Source organism: Schistocerca gregaria, chromosome 2, assembly GCF_023897955.1.
Source record: "Schistocerca gregaria isolate iqSchGreg1 chromosome 2, iqSchGreg1.2, whole genome shotgun sequence".
Classification (NCBI taxonomy): Eukaryota; Metazoa; Arthropoda; class Insecta; order Orthoptera; family Acrididae; genus Schistocerca; species Schistocerca gregaria.
Genome location: NC_064921.1, coordinates 346,174,920 through 346,199,374, shown reverse-complemented (window position 1 = coordinate 346,199,374; position 24,455 = coordinate 346,174,920). Strand labels below are relative to the sequence as shown.

The following is a 24,455-nucleotide window of genomic DNA, read 5'->3' as shown; positions in this document are numbered from 1 at the left end:
ATAAAATTCATTCTATTCAATTAATGACTTTTTAGTATTTATGTAGCTTTGTACTGTATAAACGAGAGAGCCATTAATGTAAGCATAAATGTAAACTATTCCTAATATGAAAGACTCACAAAGTACGTATAAATATTTTTTCTGCTTGTATATTACTATGTGGTATTAGTTGCTACGATGAATGAACCATATTGTGCTGTATTGTAATGTAAATGTTGCGATAGTACGACTCATTCCATACAAAACACCAAAATTCAAGAGCAAATTGAAGGAGTACGTAATACAAAATTAATTTTAATCGATTAATGATTTTTTTAGTACAAATGAGCAAATATTCTTGTAGCTTTTTACTGTATTGATGAATGAGCAATTTAATGCAGCTATTAAATGTAGAGTCTCTCGAATATGAATGACACTACATATGCATAAAAATTATAATACCTGTTCCTGTGTTGGTGTAACATTAGTTGCTAACTTTACGGTATATTTATAATTTTTAGTTTATGGACCGTCTGACTACAACTGAATGAAAACAATTTTCGTGCCATGCGCGTTTCGCCTTTATTTTCTGCAAGGCATCTTCAGTGGCCTGGAATATGGTCATATTTTTGCTATTAGTTTACATTCCTTCAATGTGTCAATAGATTATAAAAAGTTCTGGTGATTGATTTTTGCTATTATGTAGCAATATTTTGAACTGTACTTACAGGTTACGTGGACGATTTTCTATCTACTAAGCTCCTGTTCCAGTTTTGGTGTTGTTCCTCTTCTTATAAATGTCAGATGGTCTATAAAGTAAAAATTATCAATATACCGTAATATTACACGCAACTGAGGAAGACAAGACTACAAGAGTTGATGATGGTTAATACGATTTGTATCATGAAGCGCCCATATTGTGCTCTTCTGTGTTGTAAATATTGTGATAGTATTTATTTATAATGCTTATTGAGATCAATGGAATTCGCAATGAATAAAATAACATGTTTTTCATGCATTTGTAGAAAGCAAATGAAATATCGACCACATAGAACAATACCACGACGTTATGTCGATCGTAAATATCGATCAATTCTAGGCAGAATATTGAAAACAATTTCACGTGTTGTCACAGTTATGGAGTGCAACCGAGCGCCAAAACAGAGTAAGAGTATCTTGTATTTTTGTTCGTGGGTTGTGGTTAGAAACGAAAATAAGTGTAGGGTTAGTTTTACAAGTTACATAGGTGTAAATACAAGGTTACATAAAAATAGTAGGCCAAATTCATCTATAATTTCTGTATTTGCTTGTTAGGATATCCTAGCTGAAATCAGTGAACCGCTATTTTCGTGAAGAAGCCGTATTTTGTTGTCATTTGTTCAATAAGCAATGTTAAGTGATGCCCAGAAATTTATCTGATGCGTGTTGGAGCAGTGATGACAGCAGCTTCGGATGGGTAGATATGGAAGATATAGAACCTGCTGCGTCCAAGAAAACTAATACAGTTCAAGAGAGGATTTCAGAAACTGAAGAAGATTCTAGTGATGATTCTGACAATACACAGTTTGACTCTGAAAGTAAGAACAGGCCCGTACTGAAAGATGAACGAGAGCAAAAAGAGAACCAGAAAAGAAACGATCCAATATCCACCAACACATCACAAGGGCGAGTTAAAAATGATGTTAGTGAGGATTCTGACAGTACACAGTTTGACCTAGAATTTGACAACAGACCTGTACTGAAAGATGCAATAAGGTCAAAAGAAAATAAGCCATTGAATATTAACGGGGACCAGTTAAAACCCCATGAAACTAATAACTCAAGTAACCATGAAACTTCAGGAAACAGTGCTTCTGCGGAATCTGGAAGCGAATCTAGTGATGACAGTGACAAAAAGGAACTGAAACCGTTTACAAAGAGTCTACTAGTTAAGAAGGAGAGACGTTCACACGTGTTGTCAGACGACAGTGAAGTTGATTCTTCACCTTTGAAAACCAGGTCGAGGGTTAAATCAGAGTCAGGAACAACACAGCGAACTACAAAAGGAGACAAGCATGTCCCATTGATAGAAGGTGTTCTCTTAGACACTGTACAGCCATTGCCGTTAGATATTGGTGATAATGAAGATGTGTGGATTGTGCAGTGCCCTAATGAAATGTCAGAAGCGACGCTGAAAGGAAAAACATTGAATTTTAATGGAATTTCTTGTGCAGAACAGTTTAAAGGCAGTGTGCTACTGTCTGCTAATACAAAGCCAATAAATCTCCTGTTGCCTAAAAGTCCATTGAAACTTACAAGTCTAACGCCAGCAGGACACATCATTTTTAAAGAGAAGGTACTGTATGAATAATGTTACTATCCCAGAATATTATTATAGTGATAATTTTGTGTGTTGATAACTATAATATGCCATATAAAGTCACAGTGGAATAGTTAACTGTTTTTTAACAATAATCCATTTGCGTTTTTTCGTATGTTATTCTTTTGCTCAAAACGCAGGCAGTGTTGTTGGTTTTATCATTAGAATCATTAAAGTTAGGTAACTTGATTGCAAAGATCCGAGGCAGTACGTGCCAATTAGTAACAGTACACATGTTTTCTAGGGACTGTAATAATGTGTAGGAAACTAAGTAAGAATTGCTTCCAGCTTATATGTTGTGAAACTATTCTGGTTGGAAGCTGGCGGCTTGGTTGTGAGTTGGCAAAACCAATGGGGGTATTATGGCACTTTATTTTACAGGTCCAGCTTGATCACACACACTTTTACACTTCACAATTGATTTTTTCAGCTACTGCTATCTTAAGAGCAAAAAATATTCTGATGTAGGTATCAACATCAAATTATACATGTAGGTACATAGTAATTACCCAGATTGTGGTGACTGACTGATCTGTAGCTTAGAATGTTTGAAAAAATTGGCACTGATAACACTTTATGGTCACTGTGTTGCTTATGGTGTGTGCCTCATGTTTCCTGCTGCACAGACCAAAGTTGATGACTCATTTCAAATATTCCTCTTTATCCAAGTATTTACTTTAGAGAAATGTGCAGTAACAATATTGTGTAAAGCTTAGAACTGAATATGCAGAAATGCCTTTAGGGATTCGGGGATTCTTATGTCTTGCTGTCAGTCCATTTGTTCCATAGTGTTATTTGTGATTAACTAGTGAACCCACGGTGCTTTACAGGTACCTAAGTATGTATGGAAATTGGATGTATATCCTAATCCCCCCCCCTCTTCTCTCTCTCTCTCTCTCTCTCTCTCTCTCTCTCTCTCTCTCTCTCTCTCTACCTCTCTCTACCTCTACCCATCACCTTCTCTCCTGTCTCTCTGTCAATCTTCTCATGTCCCTGCCTCTCTCCATCTCTTCCTCCCACCTCTCTGTGTTCTTTCCACCCCACCCCCTGTCATCTGTCTTCTCTTCTTCCCTCCTCTCTCTGAGATCCCTAGTAGCTGGGAGTGGCTGTGGCATAGGGACAGGCCAGATTATTACGTATATTTGAGTGGGAAGGATTGTGGGTAGCACATTCCATGTTTACGAGCGTGATGGTAGACAGTTGAAGCTCTGTCAAAGGATGTGGTTTCAGATGTTCCAGTACAGGATTGTACTGGCTGATGGAGGTGCTCCTTTTCAGCTATTTCTTGAAGGTAGTGCTAGGATTGAGAGTGTGTGAGGGTATGATGCAGAAAATTTGCCTGTGGACTAGGTTGGAGGAATACTGTCAGTCTGTGAAGGCCTTAGTGAGACCTTCAGCATACTGTGCAGGGGAATTCTCATATCTGCAGGTGCACTGCCATAGAAAGTCAGAGTATGGGAGTAATTTTCTGGTGTGGGAGAGATGATAGTTGTCAAAATCTATGTACTGTTGGTGGTTAGTGGGCTTGATTCGGACAGAGGTATGGATGGAGCCACCAGAAAGGTGAAAGTCAGTGTGCAAGAATGTGTCACTTGGGGCAGAGGATGACCAGATGAAGCAAATGAGTGAGAAGCTGTTACGACTGTGGAGGAATGAGGATAGTGTGTCAGGTACAGATCATGAAGATATCACCTATGAACCTGAAGCAGAAAAGGTTAGTGTGGTTTTGAGATATTACAAGGAAGGTTCCCTCTAGACAACCTCAGGAGGGTGCCTTTGGACATGCCACAGTGGCTGCGCATTTACCCTCAGAAGAGAAGTTGTTTGTGTGACGATATAATAGCTAGATGTATGAGGAATGAGGTGATAGATTTTGGACCAGAAGGACAGTGGGAGGGGTTGTTTTTGATAGCAGAAGGACCATGGGCATGGGGGATGTTTGTGTGTAGTGAGGTAACATCAGCAGTTGTTAATAGGGATCTGATGGTAATGGGATGGAGAGGGTGGAGAGCCAGTGAAGGAACTGTTTTGGTTCTTTAATATTAGAAGCTAGGCTACACACATTTGTTTGGAAGTGTTGTTTGGCAAGAGTGGAGATTCTTTCATTGCAAGCACAGTAACCAGCTACAATGAGGTGTCCAGGATTCTTAGGTTTTTTGGATTTTGGGAAGCAAGTAGATGACTTTGGGGAGGGTCATTTGAGTGAGTAGGGAAATAGATTTGCCAGAAATATTTGGAGATTGGCTTACAGATTTGAGTAGGGATTAAAGATTATGTTGGACTTTTGGTAAGGGATCACTGTGACATTGCTTGCAGGTGGAGTAGTCAGGTACTTGGCGAATGCCTTCGGTCAGGTAATGGCTGTCATTCATCATGGCAGTGGTGGAGCCTTTGTCTGCCGGGAGGATGATTAAATCAAGTTGTGTCTTGAGGTTGTGGATGGCTGTTCCTTCTTGCGTTGAGAGGTTTATATTCTTGGGAACAGCTGGGGGAGGAGGTGAGGGCAAGTGGGAGGAAAGAGTTCCTGGTAGATAATCTGGGGGTAGTTATGTAGTAGAGGAGGGGGGTCAAGGTTGGGTACTGGTATGAATTGGAAGAGGCAAGGTTCAGTGTCAGGATTAGGCTGGTTTTTGTTGGAAGGACAGATAGCAAACCATGTTTCCACTGTGTAGGATACGGGAAGGAGGAGATTAGGTCTGAGTCCAGCACGAGTGAATTTGCGAGTGTGGCTGAAGGTGATGCATGTGAATAACACTAAAACTTCTGTAAGATTGAAGCTTTTTGGTGGATAGGTTGAAAACACCATCTTAGGTTTGTTTAAGGTCTGCACTTCGTTAAGTGTTGGGAATTTTAGGGCTTTGGCAGAAAAGAAGAGGTAGACTGTGTCTAGGTGCTGTGAGGGTTTTACTAGGGGATTCACTGAGGGGAAGAGGAAGGGTGGAATAGGTATTGGTGAGTAGTGGTGCTCCAAGGTGGGAATAGATTGTCAATAAGTCTTATAATGTTTGTAAGTGATATCTGCAGTGCTCTTCCAGATGTTGAAGAGTGAGAGTTTCAATTTGGGATATATGGTTTTGGTAGTTGGGGTTGCACAGTAACAGTATCTTGCAGGAGCAGATGTCATCCAGAGATAACTGTATCATGGAGGTTTGTTTCTGTAGTATCAAGTAAGTTAGGGTAAGAGACTGTTAAAATGAAAATCTGAAGTTCATTGTGAGAGGAAGTGTGGCATGCAGAGAGGGATGGTTAGGCCATTTGGGGAGATTCCATAGCTTGGACATAAAATGCCGTTTAGTTAAGGTTCCAAGTATATCTCATTGGCAGTACTGTTCAGGAATGGCTCAAAGGTAGGCTCAGCCATTTGTGAGGTCTCAAAATGATATCCACAAGTTACTCTTCTTTGCAGTGAATACATAGTGCATAGTTTGGCGATCACACTTGTAGAAATAATTCAAAAGCCAAGATCGCTTAAATACTGTTTACTGGATGACCGGTTTCAACACACTAAAGGTGCCATCAACAGAGGGTGATGCCGACTGTTAGTCGAACAGCGGTCATGTACCAAATAGTTTTATTTTGTGACTTCGGTTTTACATATCTTATGGAAAAGAATGACCAAGAGAGCAGTTGTTTTTTATTTTTTGTGACAATGATTTTGTATCAGCTGGTCTGCCTCATGTATCATTATATACAAATGGTTTATAAAAGTTGAGCTACATTCATATCCAATGATGGCATCTTCAGTTTGTTGAAACCGGTTATCCAGTGAACAGTAGTTAAGCGATCTTGGCCTTTGAATTATTCCTACAACTTTTTTTAGTACATCCTCATATTTTTGTGGGATGTTGACTAATCCATCTTTGAGAAGAGAGATAAATTTTATTGATGTAGAAATTGGATATAGAGTGATATAGAACTATGTTGAATTAGCGTGGCCCACTTCTCAAGACATCTTCATTTTCCCATAATGTAAATAGGCATGTTCTTATGGTGAACAAAATTCTGAAAGTGCCTGTTTTTGTATGCTTCCCCAGAATTGTTTTGTAAACCAGAGAGAAGTGTCCACCAGTTTTACAATATGTTGCATGTTCCATAGTGATTTTAGTGGCTTAATATATGTACTCTCTTTGATCTAAGTGCACACCAAACTTTTAGCCAGAACCCTAGCTTCCTTCAGATTTTATGGGTAAGTACTGGAAGGGTCCAGAAAATGTGACTGTCTATTATCTTCAGGTTAAAACCTCATTTTTTAGCTTTCTAAGATCATTTTTTCTGAAAGTGAACCCAGCAAGCTTTAAATTGCTGAGCATTCATTTTCTGAAAATTCTTAACCATGAGTACTTGCAGGTAGGGACATGTGATATCCTCATCTTTCAGTCTCAGACCGCAAATAAGTTTTCTTCTGTAATGATTTTTGCTGAACATCTGAACTATGTTTCGCCTCCAAGACAGTTCCGTTTGGGTTTGCCTGCCCAACACAAGACCTTGTAGATGAAGTAGTTCTCAAACATGCAAAATTCAAGCATACGATTTGAGTTAGAGTAACAAAGTTAATAATGAAGTGGTTGAAATTCTTCTTTCTTACCTCCCTAGACCAAATACCTTTGTTATTTGCAGTTATTCTTTGTTAATGAGAAGTTATCAAGCATTTTGTGATGTGCATCTGATCAGCCAATTAATTCAAAGACACTGGCAGTAACTTACCTGTCAGTTAAATCTTTCCCAGTAGATTTGTTGAACATGTTGCTCTTGGATTTGTTGCAAGCTGACATTGTGTAAACCATACAGTACTGCACTGAAACAACTACTCTGTCTGTTGTGCTGGTGACTGATGGAAAGTTCGTGTAGTCTCAGTGAAATATTGTGAGACTTACACACTGCGACTTTGTGGCAGATCCAAGAAACCATATTTAAAGTAAATACAGAAAACTGCAAACAGTTGTTATGTTTTCAATGGAATAATTGGCAGCATTAAACCATACTTTTGTCCTACACACAGCTCAGCAACGTTATTTGAGAGACAGTGCTTTCATAATCTGGTTGTAAAACTCAGAAAGTTAAAAGGCCAAAAATTCTACAAAACAATTGTAGCACTGATAAAATAAAATGGAACAGAAACGTACTGCACTATGGCTCCTTGTCTTAGATTAAAACTGACAACTGCTGTCCCATCTCAAACCGCACACTGCACCAGGCCACATCTTGCCGATCTGCTGAGCACTCCAGGAGTGCAAAGTTGATACTTCTGTAAAATCGGGGGGGGGGGGGGGGGGGTGTTGTGAGCTGACATGTCTGCGGTATTATTGCGTAAGTGTAACTGTTGGCTCAACCATAATGCTGTTCTATTGGTTGCCCACACTTTCCTCTTTTCCAAGTCTGCGGTCATCAACCTCTACCTTTTTCGTCTGAGAGGCATTGAAAATTTGTAACTATGTACCTGCCTGTAAATAATTCTGCAAAGGCTTTAAGAAATCTCATTCCAGCATCATTACCTTGCACGTTCAGAATTATTAACATGCTTTTCTTAATAAATGGTGTTTCTTCTAGCAATTTTAGTTTCCTCCCTTTCTTTTCTGTGTGAAATTTCCAAGTCATCTTCTAGTTCCCCAAGGGTATGGCCTGTGTCACATACATGCTACACTACAGTTGATTTCTCATGGTTACTCATTCTGACTACATCTGTATTTTCTGGTATCTGAACAAAAATGTTCTTCCTGTCTGTCCAATATACTTTGCATCACAGGATGCAAGTTATTTATCTTTTTACTAATGTAATGTTTCAGGTTATTTCTTACTTGGTTGTTTGGCTGGAATACTATTTCAACACTGTGTGGTTTAGAATGTGGAAAGTGTTACTATACCAATTTTCATAGTTTCTTCACTTTTCCTTTCTGTTCTTATTACTTTTGGACAGAAATTTATTTACAATTTCTGCATTGTAACTGTTATTAACCACTATCATCTTTATGGTGTTTAGTTCTCTCTATCCTTCATGCTCTGTGGCATGTTGACAGCTCTGTGCACTAAACTTGCACTAAACTACAGAAGGTAACTTCTTTATAAGCCTGTGGATGACATGATTCATTAGGAATCACAGCATCAGTTGTTGTCAGTTTCCAGTAAAATGCAAATGCTTGCTTATTGCCCTGCCTTTAAATGTTCAAATCAAATTATTTCAAATTGGTGTCAGTGTTATGCTCCACAGTAAACTTAATGTTTCTAGGTGCCACATTGAACTTTACTTTTCTTTATTTCTCCCCCCCCCCCCCCCCTTCCAAGAACCATCGTCCAACAACAAAGTATTGTCTATGTAATGTTTGTAAAGAAACAATTTCATGCTAATGGCTTGGTTGCACAATAAAACTTTTATCATCGAGGTTGTTGATAAAAATAGAAATAGTCCCTGAAATGCTGGAACTCAAAGGTAAACCATGTTTTGAGTACTATGGCTTTTTTTTTTTTTTTTTTTTTAATCTATAGTCCGAAGACTCTTTGATGCAGCTGTGCATGCTACTTTATCCTATGCAAGCCACTTCATCTTCAAATAACTACTGCAACCTACAGCCTTCTGAATCTGCTAACTTTATTCATCTCCTGGTCTTCCTCTGTGATTTTTACCTCAAAAACTTTCCTCCGATATTAAATTTGTGATCTCGTGATGTCTCAGAATGCATCATATCAACTGATCACTTCATTGAGTCAGGTTGTGTCACAAATTTCTTTTCTTCCCAATTCTATTCAGTATCTCCTCATTAGTTACACGATCTACCCATCTAATGTTCAACATTCTTCAGTAGCACTACATTTCAAAAGCTTCTCTTCTTGATTAGTGTAAACTGTTTATTGTCCATGTTTCACTTCCATACAAGGCTACACTCCATACAAATACTATCAGAAAAGAGTTTTATATTCAAAACTTATGATTAAAAATGAAACAGTTAAAACTGTAATGATCTGTAAAAATTCAGTGAATGCAAATGGTCTCTTGACATGTAATTTCCTTAAACCAAATATTGGAGTTTAAATTCTTAACATCCATTGAAACCAAACAGGAAGAGTCGGTGACTGATTTCTCCTTAATTTTGTTAATCAGAGTCATACTATTACTCACCAAATAGTTGCTCTCAAAGGTGTAAGTTTTTTAAAGAATTTTTTGAGCAATATAGTTTTCTTGTAGGCTGGGCTGATTCTACAGTTCACTTTTAATGTAGGCGCAGTTGGATTCATACTAAGTACTTCTTTTTTTGTGGTTGTAACTAAAGGACTAAAGCTTAGTACTGAGCTGCCATTTAATAAAAAGATGGTGAAGAAAATGATCATTCTCAATAAAATGACAACGTAAGTTGTCAGATTAAATAATAATGAAATCAGTCATGTCAGCCAAAAGTTGCTAAGCATGTTTATACAGAATTGAACAAGCAAATAAAAATAATAAGACTAAAACCAACTAATTAATCATCAGCTCCATAAATACGAAATTTACTGAATTTCTTCCTAATGAGTACTGAAAAAGATTATGCTTCAGTATGAATCCTGCTGGGCCTTAATTAAGGTCACAGCTGAAAGTATGCCATCTAGTTTCTCCAATAGTGAAAGATAACTATACTGCTTCACAGAATTCACTTACACCATTGAGAATAAGTATTTGTTGAGCAATACTGTGGCTCCAATTAATGAAATTAAAGAGAAACCAGTGATTGACTCTTCCCATTTGGTTTCACTGGATGTTAAGAATTTGTACCCCAATGTTCTATTTCAGGAAATGATCAAAATAATCAGAAGAAATTTCCTTAGATATAGTGAAATGTATGGGCAAGAGACAATTGAATTCATTGAACTTGTACAGCTGATTACATGTTTTAACTTTTAATCATATATTTTATATTCAAAATCATTGTTTAGTCATGGGGTCCCACATTTCAGGGATTATGTCTAGAAGATAGTTATAAATCCTGACCAAGTCAATAGGTAAAATTTTTTTTTTTTTTTTTTTTTTACAGATGTTATGTGGAATATACTTTGTTGATGGTACTGAGGAAGATGTAGAAGAAACAGTAAATAAGTTAGACACCCATAGAAACATTTAGTTTATTGTGAAACATGAAACTGGCAGTAATTTGTAACACAACAATTTGAACGTTTGAAGGCAGGGCAGAAAGCGAGCGAGTATCATTTACTGGAACTGACAACAACTGCTGCTGTAATTCCCAATTACTTGTGCCATCCGCAGGCTTATAAAGAATCTTCCTTCCATAGTTTAATGCACAGGGCAGTCAATACGCCACTGAGCAGGAAGGATAGAGAGACGAAACTACACATCATCAAGATGATACCAGTTAATGATGGTTACAATGTAGAAATTATAAATAAATTGTTGCACAAAAGTAATAAGAACAGAAAGAAAAAGTGAATAAAAAATGAAAAGTGTCACTATGTCCTATTACGGAATGTCTCGCAAAAGATTGCAAACATTTTTAAACCACATGGTGTGAAAGTGGCATTCCAGACAGACAATCTGGTGAGGTATAACCTTAAGCATGATGTCAGTAAAAAGATAAATAAGTTGCATCCTAACATGTAAAGTATATTGGACACACAGGAAGAACATTTTTGATTGATACCAGAAAAATAAAGATGCATTTAGACTGAGTAACTATGACAAAACAGCTGTTGCTAATCGTGTATGACACAGGCCTTACCCATGAGGAAATAGAAGATGACTTGGAAATCTTACTCAAAGAAAAGAAAGGAAGGCAACTCAACTTTCTGGGAGAATCGCCATTTATAAAGAGAAACATGTCAATATTCTAAATATACAAGGTAATGACACTGGAATGAGATTTTGTAAAGCCTTTGTAGAATTATTGTCAGCCAGATACATAATTGTAAATTTCCAATGCCTCTTCGACGAAGTAGCTAGTAGCTGATGACCGTACACTTAGAAGAAGAGAAAAATGTGAGCAATCAGTGAAACAGTATTATGGTTGAGACAACAGTTGCACTTGTGCAATAATTTTGCATACATGTCAGTTCACAGCAACCCTCCAACCTTTGCAGTAACATCAACTTTGCACTCCTGGAGCGCTCAACAGATCAGCAGGATACAGCCTTGTGCAGTGTGTGGTATGAGATTTGACAGCCATTGACAGTTTTTATGTAAGACAAGGACCTATAGGATAACAAGTTTTTATTCAATTTTATTTTATGAATGCTGCAATTGGGTTGTAGACATTTTTATCCATCTAATGTCATGAGCAATGTTCTAAGACATGGTGACAAGAGGATTGCCTCTTGAGATGTGTTGTTGAGCTGTGTCTAGGACAAAAATACGGCAGAATGCTACCAATTGTTACTATAACATCAACCATATATTCAGTAATGTATCTGTTGGCTATAGTGACAGGGCAACAAAAATAATATAGCATGTCTATTCAAACTTTATGTATTTTATTAATTATTTCTTGCACTAGAAGCCTTACATTTTGTAGACTTTGTTTATGAATTATTGTATAAAAATAACATATCCTCTGAAGAGAGATTACGTCATGCATAAATCCAAGAGAAAGGTGAAACTTTTCAACCTGGTACAGACATAGTCCCCATGAACCAAGGACCTTGCCTTTGGTGGGGAGGTGTGCGTGCCTCAGCGATACAGATGGCCGTACCGTAGGTGCAACCACAATGGAGGGGTATCTGTTGAGAGGCCAGACAAACATATGGTTCCTGAAGAGGGGCAGCAGCCTTTTCAGTAGCTGCAGGACAACAGTCTGGATGATTGACTGATCTGGCCTTGTAACACTAACCAAAATGGCCTTGCTGTGCTGGTACTGCGAATGGCTGAAAGCAAGGGGAAACTACAGCCGCAATTTTTCCCAAGGGCATGCAGCCTTACTGTATGGTTAAATGATGATGGCGTCCTCTTGGGTAAAATATTCCGGAGGTAAAATATTCCCCCATTCAGATCTCCAGGCGGGCATTCTACGGATCGGAGCGTGGAATGTCAGATCCCTTAATCGGGCAGGTAGGTTAGAAAATATAAAAAGGGAAATGGATAGTTTAAAGTTAGATATAGTGGGAATTAGTGATGTTCAGTGGCAGGAGGAACAAGACTTTTGGTCAAGTGAATGCAGGGTTATAAATACAAAATCAAATAGGAGTAATGCAGGAGTAGGTTTAATAATGAATAAAAAATAGGAGTGCGGGTAAGCTATTACAAACAGCATAGTGAACGCTTTATCGTGGCCAAGATAGACATGAATGCCATGCCTACTACAGTAGTACAAGTTTAAATGCCAACTAGCTGTGCAGATGAAGAAATTGATGAAATGTATGATGAGATAAAAGAAAGGGGTAGTGAAGGGAGACGAAAATTTAATAGTCATGGGTGACTGGAATTCGAGAGTAGGAAAAGGGAGAGAAGGAAACATAGTGGGTGAATATGGATTGGGGGAGAGAAATGAAAGAGGAAGCCGTCTGGTAGAATTTTGCACAGAGCATAACTTAATCATAGCTAACACTTGGTTCAAGAACCATAAAAGAAAGTTGTATACATGGAAGAATCCTAGATATACTAGAAGGTATCAGATAGATTATATAATTGTAAGACCGAGATTTAGGAACCAGGTATTACATTGTAAGACATTTCCAGGGGCAGATGTGGACTCTGACCACAATCTATTAGTTATGAACTGTAGATTAAAACTGAAGAAACTGCGAAAAGGTGGGAATTTAAGGAGATGGGACCTGGATAAACTGACTAAACCAGAGGTTGTACAGAATTTCAGGGAGAGCATAAGGGAACAATTGACAGGAATTGGGGAAAGAAATACAGTAGAAGAAGAATGGGTAGCTTTGAGGGATGAAGTAGTGAAGGCAGCAGAGGATAAAGTAGGTAAAAAGATGAAGGCTAGAAGAAATCCTTGGGTAACAGGAGAAATATTGAATTTAATTGATGAAAGGAGAAAATATAAAAACGCAATAAATGAAGCAGGCAAAAAGGAATACAAACATCTCAAAAATGAGATCAACAGGAAGTGCAAAATGGCTAAGCACGCATGGCTAGAGGACAAATGTAAGGATTTAGAGGCTTATCTCACTAGGGGGAAGACAGATATTGCCTACAGGAAAATTAAAGAGACCCACTTGTATGAGTATCAAGAGCTCAGATGGAAACCCAGTTCTAAGCAAAGAAGGGAAAGCAGAAAGGTAGATGGAGTATATAGAGGGTCTATACAAGGGTGATGTGCTTGAGGACAATATTATGGAAATGGAAGAGGATGAAGATGAAATGGGAGATGATATACTGCGTGAAGAGATTGACAGAGCACTGAAAGACCTGAGTTGAAACAAGGTCCTGGGAGTAGACAACATTCCATCGGAACTACAGACGGCCTTGGGACAGCCAGTCCTGACAAAACTCTACCATCTGGTGAGCAAGATGTATGAAACAGGCGAAATACCCTCAGAAGAACATAATAATTGCAATCGCAAAGAAAGCAGGTGTTGACAGATGTGAAAATTACCGAACTATCAGTTTAATAAGTCACAGCTGCAAAATACTAACGTGAATTCTGTACACATGAATGGAAAAACTGGTAGAAGCTGACCTCGGGGAAGATCAGTTTGGATTCCGTAGAAATGTTGAAACACGTGAGGCAGTACTGACCCTACGACTTATCTTAGAAAATAGATTAAGGAAAGGCAAACCTACGTTCCTAGCATTTGTAGACTTAGAGAAAGCTTTTGACAATGTTGACTGGAATACTCTCTTTCAGATTCTAAAGGTGGCAGGGGTAAAATACAGGGAGCGAAAGGCTATTTACAGTTTGTACAGAAACCAGATGGCAGTTATTAGAGTCTAGGGGCATGAAAGGGAAGCAGTGGTTGGAAAGGGAGTGAGACAGGGTTGTAGCCTGTCCCCGATGTTATTCAGTCTGTATATTGAGCAAGTAGTAAAGGAAACAAAAGAAAAATTCGGAGTAGGTTTTGAGATCCATGGAGAAGAAATAAAAACTTCGAGGTTCGCCGATGACATTGTAATTCTGTCAGAGACAGCAAAGGACTTGGAAGAGCAGTTGAACGGAATGGACAGTGTCTTGAAAGGAGGATATAAGATGAACATCAACAAAAACAAAATGAGGATAATGGAATGTAGTCGAATTAAGTCAGGTGATGCTGCGGGAATTAAGATTAGAAAATGAGACACTTAAAGTAGTAAAGGAGTTTTAGTATTTGGGGAGCAAAATAACTGAAGGTGGTCAAAGTGGAGAGGATATAAAATGTAGACTGGCAATGGCAAGGATAGCGTTTCTGAAGAAGAGAAATTTGTTAACATCGAGTATAGATTTAAGTGTCAGGAAGTCGTTTCTGGAAGTATTTGTATGGAGTGTAGCCATGTATGGAAGTGAAACATGGACTATAAGTAGTTTGGACAAGAAGAGAATAGAAGCTTTCGAAATGTGGTGCTACAGAAGAATACTGAAGATAAGGTGGATAGATCACGTAACTAATGAGGAGGTATTGAATAGGATTGGGGAGAAGAGAAGTTTGTGGCACAACTTGACTAGAAGAAGGGATCGGTTAGTAGGACATGTTCTGAGGCATCAAGGGATCACAAATTTAGCATTGGAGGGCAGCGTGCAGAGTAAAAATCGTAGAGGGAGACCAAGAGATGAATACACTAAGCATATTCAGAAGGATGTAGGTTGCAGTAAGCACTGGGAGATGAAGAAGCTTGCACAGGATAGAGTAGCTTGGAGAGCTGCATCAAACCAGTCTCAGGACTAAAGATCACAACAATAGACATAGCATAGTCAGTTATCAGGTGGATCTATTGCCATTATATACAAGTTAAAGTAGCCATGTTTCTTGTTTTGTCCAGTTGGAAAAATAATATTGTGCCATTAGCAAATTTTTTATTTTGTTCAGTTTATTATCAACAGAAACTTGTCCAAGTTGTTGAAAATATGTACTCACTTAATAAGTCTCTCCAGTCAGTCTCAACAGTTAAGAAATAATTGCTTGACTTTAGATATGACCCCACTTCTCACAAAGATTATCCACTTACAGAAAGTCTCCAAACTTCATCCGTAGACAAAGATACTGAGAAAGCGCACCAAATGATATTTGTCTATCAGCAGCTTAAGATGTGTAAAATAATAGGCATCAAAGGCATATGTGAAAATGAATTTATCAACAATGATTGGTTCACTGTAGAAAAGGAATGGAGTGATTTTGTGCATATATTTGTTGTGGATGAGCTATGGGTCCAGCACTTCATCTCATAAACAAAACAGCAATTGGAACGGGACGAGGAGGTGGTGGTGGTCGTGTATCAAAAACAGAATGTTGATTCATCAAGAGGGAAGGTTGTGGTGAATTTTTTTGATGCTGAAATGGATTAATCATAAAGATTATCTTGTGAAGTGTAAGATGATAAATAGTATATACTACACAAATCTTGTGGCTCAACTAGATAAATGAAAAATAAAATGTTGTAGGATAGCATCACATAGGATAATGCTCTTGCCCAAACAGGTGCATGGCGATAGACAGAGATATAACAATGAAAACAATCAATTTTTGACAAAATAATTTAATAGTATGGATAAAAAATGTACCACACATAAAAGAAGGTTGTAATTAGGCAAGCTTTCGGACCCAGTGGTTGCTACTTCAGACAGAAGGTTGGAAGGGGAAGAAAGAGGGGGAAGGACACGGACTGGAGAGGTCTAGGAAAAGGACTAGAGTTAGGGGAAAGTCACCCAGAACTGCAGGGCAGGGAAGACGTACCACTTGGGATGAGAAGGAAAAATTGATTGTTGGGGAATACATCGGACGAGATTTGAAAACCTGAGAACTTGAAGGTGGAAGACAGGGTAATCTGCAAGACAGATATTACTGCTTAACCAACATTCATGAGTTAATAAGAGTGAAAAGCTAAGTCTATTGTATGTAACAGTGATGGGGGCGGGGAGTGAAAAATAAACAGGTAAGACAATGGAAGATGTATTAAACTAAAAAGAAAAGTGAAGAAAAGACTAGTTACTGTGAAGATATGCTGAGATGGAAGAAATTAACATAAATTAAGGCCAGGTGTGTTGTGAGAACCAAGGACATATTGTAGCGCTAATTCCTACCTGCGGAGTTCTGAGAAACTGGGATCGAAGTGAAGAATCCTGATGGTGCATGTGGTGAAACAGGCAATGAGGTCATGTGACCTCAGTGCCTTCAAACAAGGGAAGGAATAAAATTGACCAGTTGCCTAACCTGTCAAAAACCCTGGTATGTGCCTTCCCTCTAAAGAACAAGCATGCTTCCAGGGAATTGCATGTAGCTTGAGAGGATGTTCAGTTAAACCACATCACAACACCTAAGTATTTAGGTGTAACAATGGGTTTTATCCCTTCTTACAAAAAAATTTCGTAAAAACCAAACCAAGTGTCAGCTAGAAATAGCATCCATTCCAAACTAGTTGGGGTACGAACCAGAAATGCTGAAAGTTACTGCCCTGCCTCTGTGCTGCTCTGCCACCGAGTATACTTGTCCCATTTCATACAGATCCAGACATGTTAACAAGTTGACACTTCCCTAAATAAAACATGTCAGTCCATCACTGATCGCTGGAGACCAAAACCCCGTGATAAAGTGTACTGTTTGGGAGAAATCACTCCAGCAGAAATTAGAAGAGAAGTTGCATCCATGAATGAGAGGTTTAAATCACTCTCCTCATGACATTTATGTAAATCAACCAGCCCACCACCGAATGAAATCTAGAAGTTTTCTCCATACAACCTAAAATCTGAATGAATCTCCTCAAAATGCAAGTTTTAGGGTATGGAGGATGCGAAACACCCAAATTGCTGGTTTGGTGCTACTAAATGAACATCTCCCCCATGACAAGGAATACTAGTCTAGCTGGAAATTGTTAAATAGAATTCATTCTGGTGTTAAAGAGGAGCTTCCCAAGTCTTTCAGTGCTCTGTGAATGCTGGAAATATCAAACACCAACCCTCCTTATAAACCACATCACAAAATCCTTCGAGTTGGGTTGGGTTGGTGGAGGGAGGGAGGGTTGGGTGGGGGTGTGTCACGATGGAACAGAGGAATAGGGAGAGTGCAGAAAGATTAATGTGGGTGAAGATTAATGAATCAAGCTAAAGTGAAATGGAGGAGTTGGTGGGGAAGGAAGGGAGTCGGAGGCATGGGAACAGGTGTGGAGGCAGGTAGGCTTGCAGAGATTGTCAGGAGCATTGCCCAGTTGGAAGGTATGTTGGAAGGACACTTCCCATTTATGCTTTCAGGAAAAAGCTGGTTGGCAATGATGACCACATGAAAGGCTGTGCAGAAGCTACAGCAGAGTTGATGTATGCCCTCTGAGAGCAATTGCCTTGTCCTGTTGCTGTGTCTCTCTTCCTAGCCATCACTCTCATTTCCTTCCACCCCTTCCTTTCCTGTTCCCTCCTTGTTATTCTCGTCCACTTCAACCTACATTACTCCTCTTCTCATCACAGTCATACTGCATCCTCAGGAACATGCTGGTGTGTGTGTGTGTGTGTGTGTGTGTGTGTGTGTGTGTGTACACACCATCATTTGACCAAGTGAAATGTGTACCTAGAGTAACAACACCCTTTTACCTAACTGCTGCTAGATATAAAGTACAGTGTTTTGTGATCAACGGTGAAAACTCTGTGCGTGGTACCACGAAGTGTGGAACAACAAGAATGAAAAGTTCCATAGTTTTTCGTTGTCAGTGAATTGTTGTCTTCATTATTCTCGGTGTTACCAAGGCGTCTTTGGTCCTTATAATGTTAATACACACCTCTTTCTTTTCCTCTTCCCATAATTGTCCCTTGATCACATGGTTCAATTTGTAGGTCAATGGCCGTAACGTTTTGCTCCAATCCGTCTTTTAGATTTATGTCTTCAGTATGTATATTTTCAATGAGTATCTCTCTCAACTGTTTCTTTGGCCTCCCCTTATGAGATCTTTCTCCACCTGGTTTCAGCTAATATGTAGACTGTATCATTGTACCCTGTGCTGCCCTCTGTACAGTTAATTTACTCCTTATAGATATGTGTAAGAGAACATAGCAGACCAGACTTAGGAAAGTACTGACAAGCAAAGCTGTGAGTGAAGGTTGTGGTTTGTGCCTGGGTAGCTCTTTCAGTAACAGTATTATCGCACAAAAGGTAGGGTATCAGGTTCAAGTCCCAGTCTGATGCACAGTTTTAGTTTACCAGGAATTTTCAGCAGACCAAACTGCCAGAACTTAGCAACTGTCAAACATATGACAACATTTCAAACACTGAGATAAGTGGGTGGAGAAAAGGAAATCAGCTAAAACTTCTAAACAGAGGAAAGGTGACTTGACATTATGTAATACCTGTATTGTTTTAAATAGATTATGTGAAAGAATTTGCTCTGCTTTTTCAGAAAATGGTTATTGGCCAGATGCAAATAACTGTAGATCTATATAGCTGACAGTAGCGAGTTGTACAATTAATAAACTTGGTTCATGATTTCCTGTTTGTAAACTGGAAATCTCCACTGTAGGAAAAAGTGGATCTTACAAATATCCACCAGTTCATCAAAAGTATCCAAATGGCTGTCAAACACCGATTAGCACCTCCCTAGTGAATAAAATAAGACCAGCTTTATTGCTGGATTGAGGACTTCCAAACTGATAGAATTCGATACAATGTTCTTGATGCAGGAGATTGAGGTTATCTTATGAACAAAAGTGTGTTTTGGTGTGAATGTGTTTAGTATGCATAAGGATGTCTCATATATTCTCATCCAATTCCAGTGACAAACATTACAACAGAGACATTCTGTATCACAGAACAGTTTGCTGCTGAAATAAGAAGAGTTGAGCAACGTATAACTCTGTCCCACATGCATATCACAAAATGAAGACAATATATCAGAGAAATTCAAGGTCATAAAAAATATGGATACAAGCTATAAGACAAATAGTAATATGCCAACAAACAAGAAACAAAATAGAAAAAAAACCTACGAAGTTAAAAGGATGTGTTTTGCAGATTTAAAAGCAGTCATAATCTGAAAGATCTTTGTCTTAGTGACATTCAGATAGTTTATGGCAGTCATGTGAGTAGTTAAAAAAAGACACGGATACACTTTTAAGAGAAACAAGTTTCAGATCCCTGCCTGGCTATCGTGATTTAGGTATTCCTAGCCCTACTTTACTTAAATATTTGGTGATTGAGTACAGAAAGAAGTTGATACTTGGGACCCAAATGCACCCATTGCTGAAGACTGGCTCTAAGTCAAGTCACTTCTTACTTTTATATCCGACACTACAAGTGGCACTTTGAAAGTGAAATCACAGGATTAGTTCCTCGAGAATATAGATGTCTTGAAACACCTTGACTCTAAATGCCAGGCAACTATCAACTGGCATGCCAAACGCTTGCAATGCTGCCCCCAGTGATCTAAGCAAAGCAAAGCAAAGGCAATTCCTCAACACACAGTCCATAACTGTATTAACTGGAAAAATTTTGTGCAAGTACACAGGAGGGTGTCGATGCTGGAAACATCAACAGAGTGTATTTGGGTATCAAAAGGGGCATTTGGCCCATCCCTAAGAAGGCTGCACCATTTGAGATTGATGGAAAGGTCATCATAGATTGTAATGACAGCTGAAGCAGTGGTTGGAACGCTTTACCAGTCTCTACTCTCCTCCAGTCAAAATCAGCCTAAAAGCAACATGAGAAATTTCTCAGTTATCAACTTGCCTTCAGCTGGCCGCTGTGCCTACTAAGGAGGAGTTTCAGAGACCTGTTATGTGGCTTAAATGGGGGAAATGCCCTGCTGAAGAAACACACAAACTTGTCATACTGACTCTGCTCCTCCCAGTGCTCTGCAACCTTCTTATTGTAATGTTGAGCGGGTGTACTGTGCCGCAGGATATGCATGATGTCAACATCATCAGTCTGCACAAAGTTAAAGGTGATCACGGTTATTGCAGTTGCTACCACAGAACTTCACTGATGAGGATCACCGGAAAAGTGTTTGCTTGTGTGGTGCTGGGTAAACTAGAGGAGGCTTGGCTAGCAAATGTACCCAAAGTCTGAATGTGGATTTAGCTCAGTGATCTACTACTGATATGATCTGCACACTTTAACAAATTCAGGAAAAATGACACTAGCAGAAGACCCCATTGTTTATTTTTTCTGTCAACTTAAACAAGGCATCTGACACAGTCAGCAGGGAGGGACTGTGTACTTCATTAGTGAAGATAGGGTCCCATTCAAAACTCTTGAAAATGAACAGAGCTTATCATGATGATGGAGGGTGCTGTGATATTTGGAGGAAGCACATCATATCTTTTTTTTGCAAGGAGGAATTTGTCAAAGCTGTGTACTGCCCCCTACCTCGTTTGGTATAACTTCTCAAAGTTGCTTTTGGCGAAACATCCATCTCCATGCCATGGCTAATGGGAAACTTTACATCATCTCGTTACTCAAATTAAGTGCTATCCTGAGGACTTATCTTTAAGTAATCTTTTATTCACTGACAACACAGCATTCTTAGCACATACTCAAGACAACTATCAAAGGCTTGTGGTCAAGTTCTTGTCCATGTCTGTGAATGTCAAGAAGATCGTACTATGGTGTAAGGACACACCAATATGACCGAACAAGGTGGCGCAGTGGTTGGAACACTGGACTTGGATTTGGAAGGACGGCGGTTCAATCCCGCCTCTGGCCATCCTGACTTAGGTTTTCCGTGTTTTCGCTAAATTGCTACTGGCAAATGCCGGGATGGTTCCTTTGAAAGGGCACGGCCTACTTCCTTCAATGAGACCGATGACCTTGCCGCCTGGCCTCCTCCCCCAAATGTCCCAACCCAACAGACCAGTATGGCTGCCATAAGATGAGATGACTTCTTGTTGATTGTAGTTGATATATTCTGCTACCTTGGTTCACTAGTGATAGAATATCTTTCTCTAGATGATGAAATAAACGCAAGAATTTGCAAAGTGGAGAACATTTTCAGGAAGCTCTACACAGGGAGTCTGGAATCACAAACACCCTACAGTGACCACAAAAATGCTTGCCTATCAATCATGCATACTGTGAGCACCCCCATGTATGGTGGTGAGGTCTGGACATCATACGCCAAACAGGAATGCAAACTCAACACCTTTCATCTGTTGTGCTTATGAAACATTCTGGGTATTACATGGAGAGAGCATGTGACAAATGAGGTGGTCTTGAATGCTGCAAAGATATCAAGTATCAACCCCTCTCAAGGTATGTTGCCTGTGGTGGTGAGGACACTTACATCATATGGGCCACTACTGTCGTCTTAGAAGCACGCCACATAGTGAGGTAGCACATGCCAAGAGACCACCTGGAAGACCTGCTTTGCACTTTATAGATTGCGTCAGATGTTATTTGAATGCATTTAATACTGAATGCGACAAACGGGAAGAGCTCGTTGAAAACCAAAGCAGATGGAGAAAACTTATCAAGGATAGCAGCAAGTTACATGATGGCACCTGGCTCAACAATTTAGTTGTGAAACAAGTGTATAGACAAATGTCTCAGCAAAACCTTCATTTGGTGTGGTATACACGTGCCACACCAGCGCCATGCCAAGTGGGCTCTTACATTAGACTCCTGAGATGCCAAAGAAAGTTCTTGTGTGTTGCTAGTTGAATCTTCCATTTGGAGGTATGGGCCATTGATGGCGATTATAGACATATAATGAGATCAAAAGGCATTTTAATAAAAAAAAGTTTCATAAGACGGTGACATACAACAAAGAGACAAGTTATAACTTGCTACAAATGGGTCATGTTAAAAAACTGAATGCTTTCGACCTACACCTGATTCAGTTGTGCCAAAAACAATAACTGCAGTAGCAGTTGCAGGTATTACCTGTTGTGTGGTTTTGCGCATGGAGCAGTCAGCAATTGACACAACTGTGCTCCTGAGAAGTCTTTCTGATGTGTTCAGCATAATTTTTCCTGTTTTTTTATGTAATCTTATATTATGGTGACACACTAGTTGTATTATGCAGTTCTGTATTTCACTAGTTCCAGCAGTGTGTGTCATGCAGAATTTGAATGTTAACAGTCAGTGCTTTAACTTTGTGGCACTGTATGCTTCCCTTCATTTATTCCACTGTCTTGAATTCTCTGCCATCTTTATTTGCAAACCAACATTTTTTTCCCCGCATTTCTCAGTTGTTTGATGTATTTCTTACACTCCCAAAATAATGAGAAATATTACTTTACAAAACAAACTGGTTTTGATTTGGGAACTGTCCTTCCATGGTGCCTCGCTAGCATTAGGATGGGACCAACCTCTAATTATGAGGGTTTTTATTGTACTTTACTATTTCTATGTGAGACATTATTTCTGTTATTTTTGCTAAAGTAAATAAATATTAACATTTTTATTTCATTTGAACAATTGATTGACATTGTAATACATGTTGACAAATCTTTCATTTACTGTTAGAAAATGAACAGAGGTCACTTATTATTTTGAATTGCAATTTAATGTACTGTTTAATTATGTACCATTCTGTGAAAATAGCAGTAAATATTTCTTCAAATGTTACAGGAAATGGCTCCATACATTGTTCATCCCATATGTAATGAAGATAATTTAACATCTCTGCCAACTGGGTTGAAAGAACGTCATCCATTATTTGGTGCTGACCTTTCATTGGTACAAAAATTGTCTTCACAACTACAGAAAAGAAAGAAGAAGAAAAAGAAGAAAAAACAAGATGTGTCTGATTTAGGATCTACATTTTGTGAGAATGAAAATGAAATGCCAGCAGCAGAAAATGAACCCAAATTTGCTAGTAGCCTTGATGATTCATCAAGGCATATCAAGAAGAAAAAGAAGAAAAGAAAGCACTTGGATGAGGAAACAGTGGCTTTTAATCAAGATTCAGATACCAAAAGTCATAGTTTACACCCCTCATTCCATTCAGGTAATAGCCCCAGAATCAAAAGTGAACAAAACATAAATGGATTTGTCATTGATGACTATATTCAGTCAGAGCTACAACAAAAGAAACACAGGAAGGTCAAACATGAATCAGGAGAAGCAGTTTCACCAGTAATTACAGATCTTCATCCTGAATTAGCTTATGCTACCCCATCAAAGAAGAGAAAGCACAAGCATTTGGAGTATTCCTTTGAAAGTGATAGAATGGTGGCAGGAGGAACTTCAGATGAAGCAGAAAATATATTATCACAAAAAAGGAAGAAACGGAAATATGAGGATGCAAGCAATACTTCATATGACATGTATTCCACTAGTGAAAGGACTGTTGAGCCAAGTGAAAGTGTTGGAGAGAGTTCAGACCTTGTTTCACCAAAAAAGAAGAAACTTCATAAACATGAGAGAGACTTTCAAAGGAAAAATATAGAGAATGAGAATAACAAATCAGATGAATTAGCTATATATTCTGAAGAAACGACTTTGGATCCTGTTACGGATGGTTTGTTGCATACTGTCAAGAAGAAAAAAAAGAAAATCAAAGAGAATGACACTGAATCAGTGGTCAGTCCTAATATCAAAAAAAGTTCAGATATAAATTTAATGTCTACCAAGAAAAAGAAGAAACTGAAAATTGAGAATAGTGACAGATATTTAGGGCAGCTGAATTTTGATGCACCAGACACGAAGAAGAGTGTGTATGATGTTACAGGTGCTGACTTTGATTATTTTGATGCCAGTAGAAAAAAACTACACAAAGAAGAAAGAAGGAAGTTTGAAGAGACAGGATTCTCAGCTGAATCTTCAGGAGAAAATTTGACTCATAGTAAGTTTTTCAAGCACACACCCGTCAACAGTCTTTTGAAGCAAGAGACAAGTTATGCTGATCATTCTCCAGTAATAGACGTGCACCAGAAAAAGAAAAAGAAGAGAAAATCAGAGTGATGGTTTTCCAGGTTACCTTAACATTGTAAGGTAATTCAATGTTAATACGGAACATTAGACGACTGGTGCTAAAATGTTACTTTTTCTTTGAGCAGCAGAAGAAAGGTGCATTGACTTGTTTTTCTGTATTGATTATACTGACCAGTGAACCGGAAGTAAATCGGCATAATATTTGTTTTAA

General features: G+C 38.7%; 1 protein-coding gene across 2 annotated transcripts; it reads left to right on the top strand.

Annotated features, from left to right (window-relative positions):
* Positions 1-1,054: 1,054 nt before the first annotated feature.
* Positions 1,055-24,455, top strand: LOC126337025 (uncharacterized). 2 transcript variants are annotated; one of them, XM_050001303.1, is made up of 3 exons: positions 1,069-1,203; positions 1,294-2,314; positions 22,940-24,455. In XM_050001303.1, the coding sequence occupies exons 2-3, from the start codon at positions 1,379-1,381 to the stop codon at positions 24,272-24,274; spliced, it is 2,271 nt and encodes a 756-aa protein (XP_049857260.1). In that variant the 5' UTR covers positions 1,069-1,203; positions 1,294-1,378; the 3' UTR covers positions 24,275-24,455. The 2 variants fall into 2 exon arrangements, with proteins under 2 accessions (XP_049857259.1, XP_049857260.1); XM_050001302.1 differs by having other exon boundaries at positions 1,055-2,314.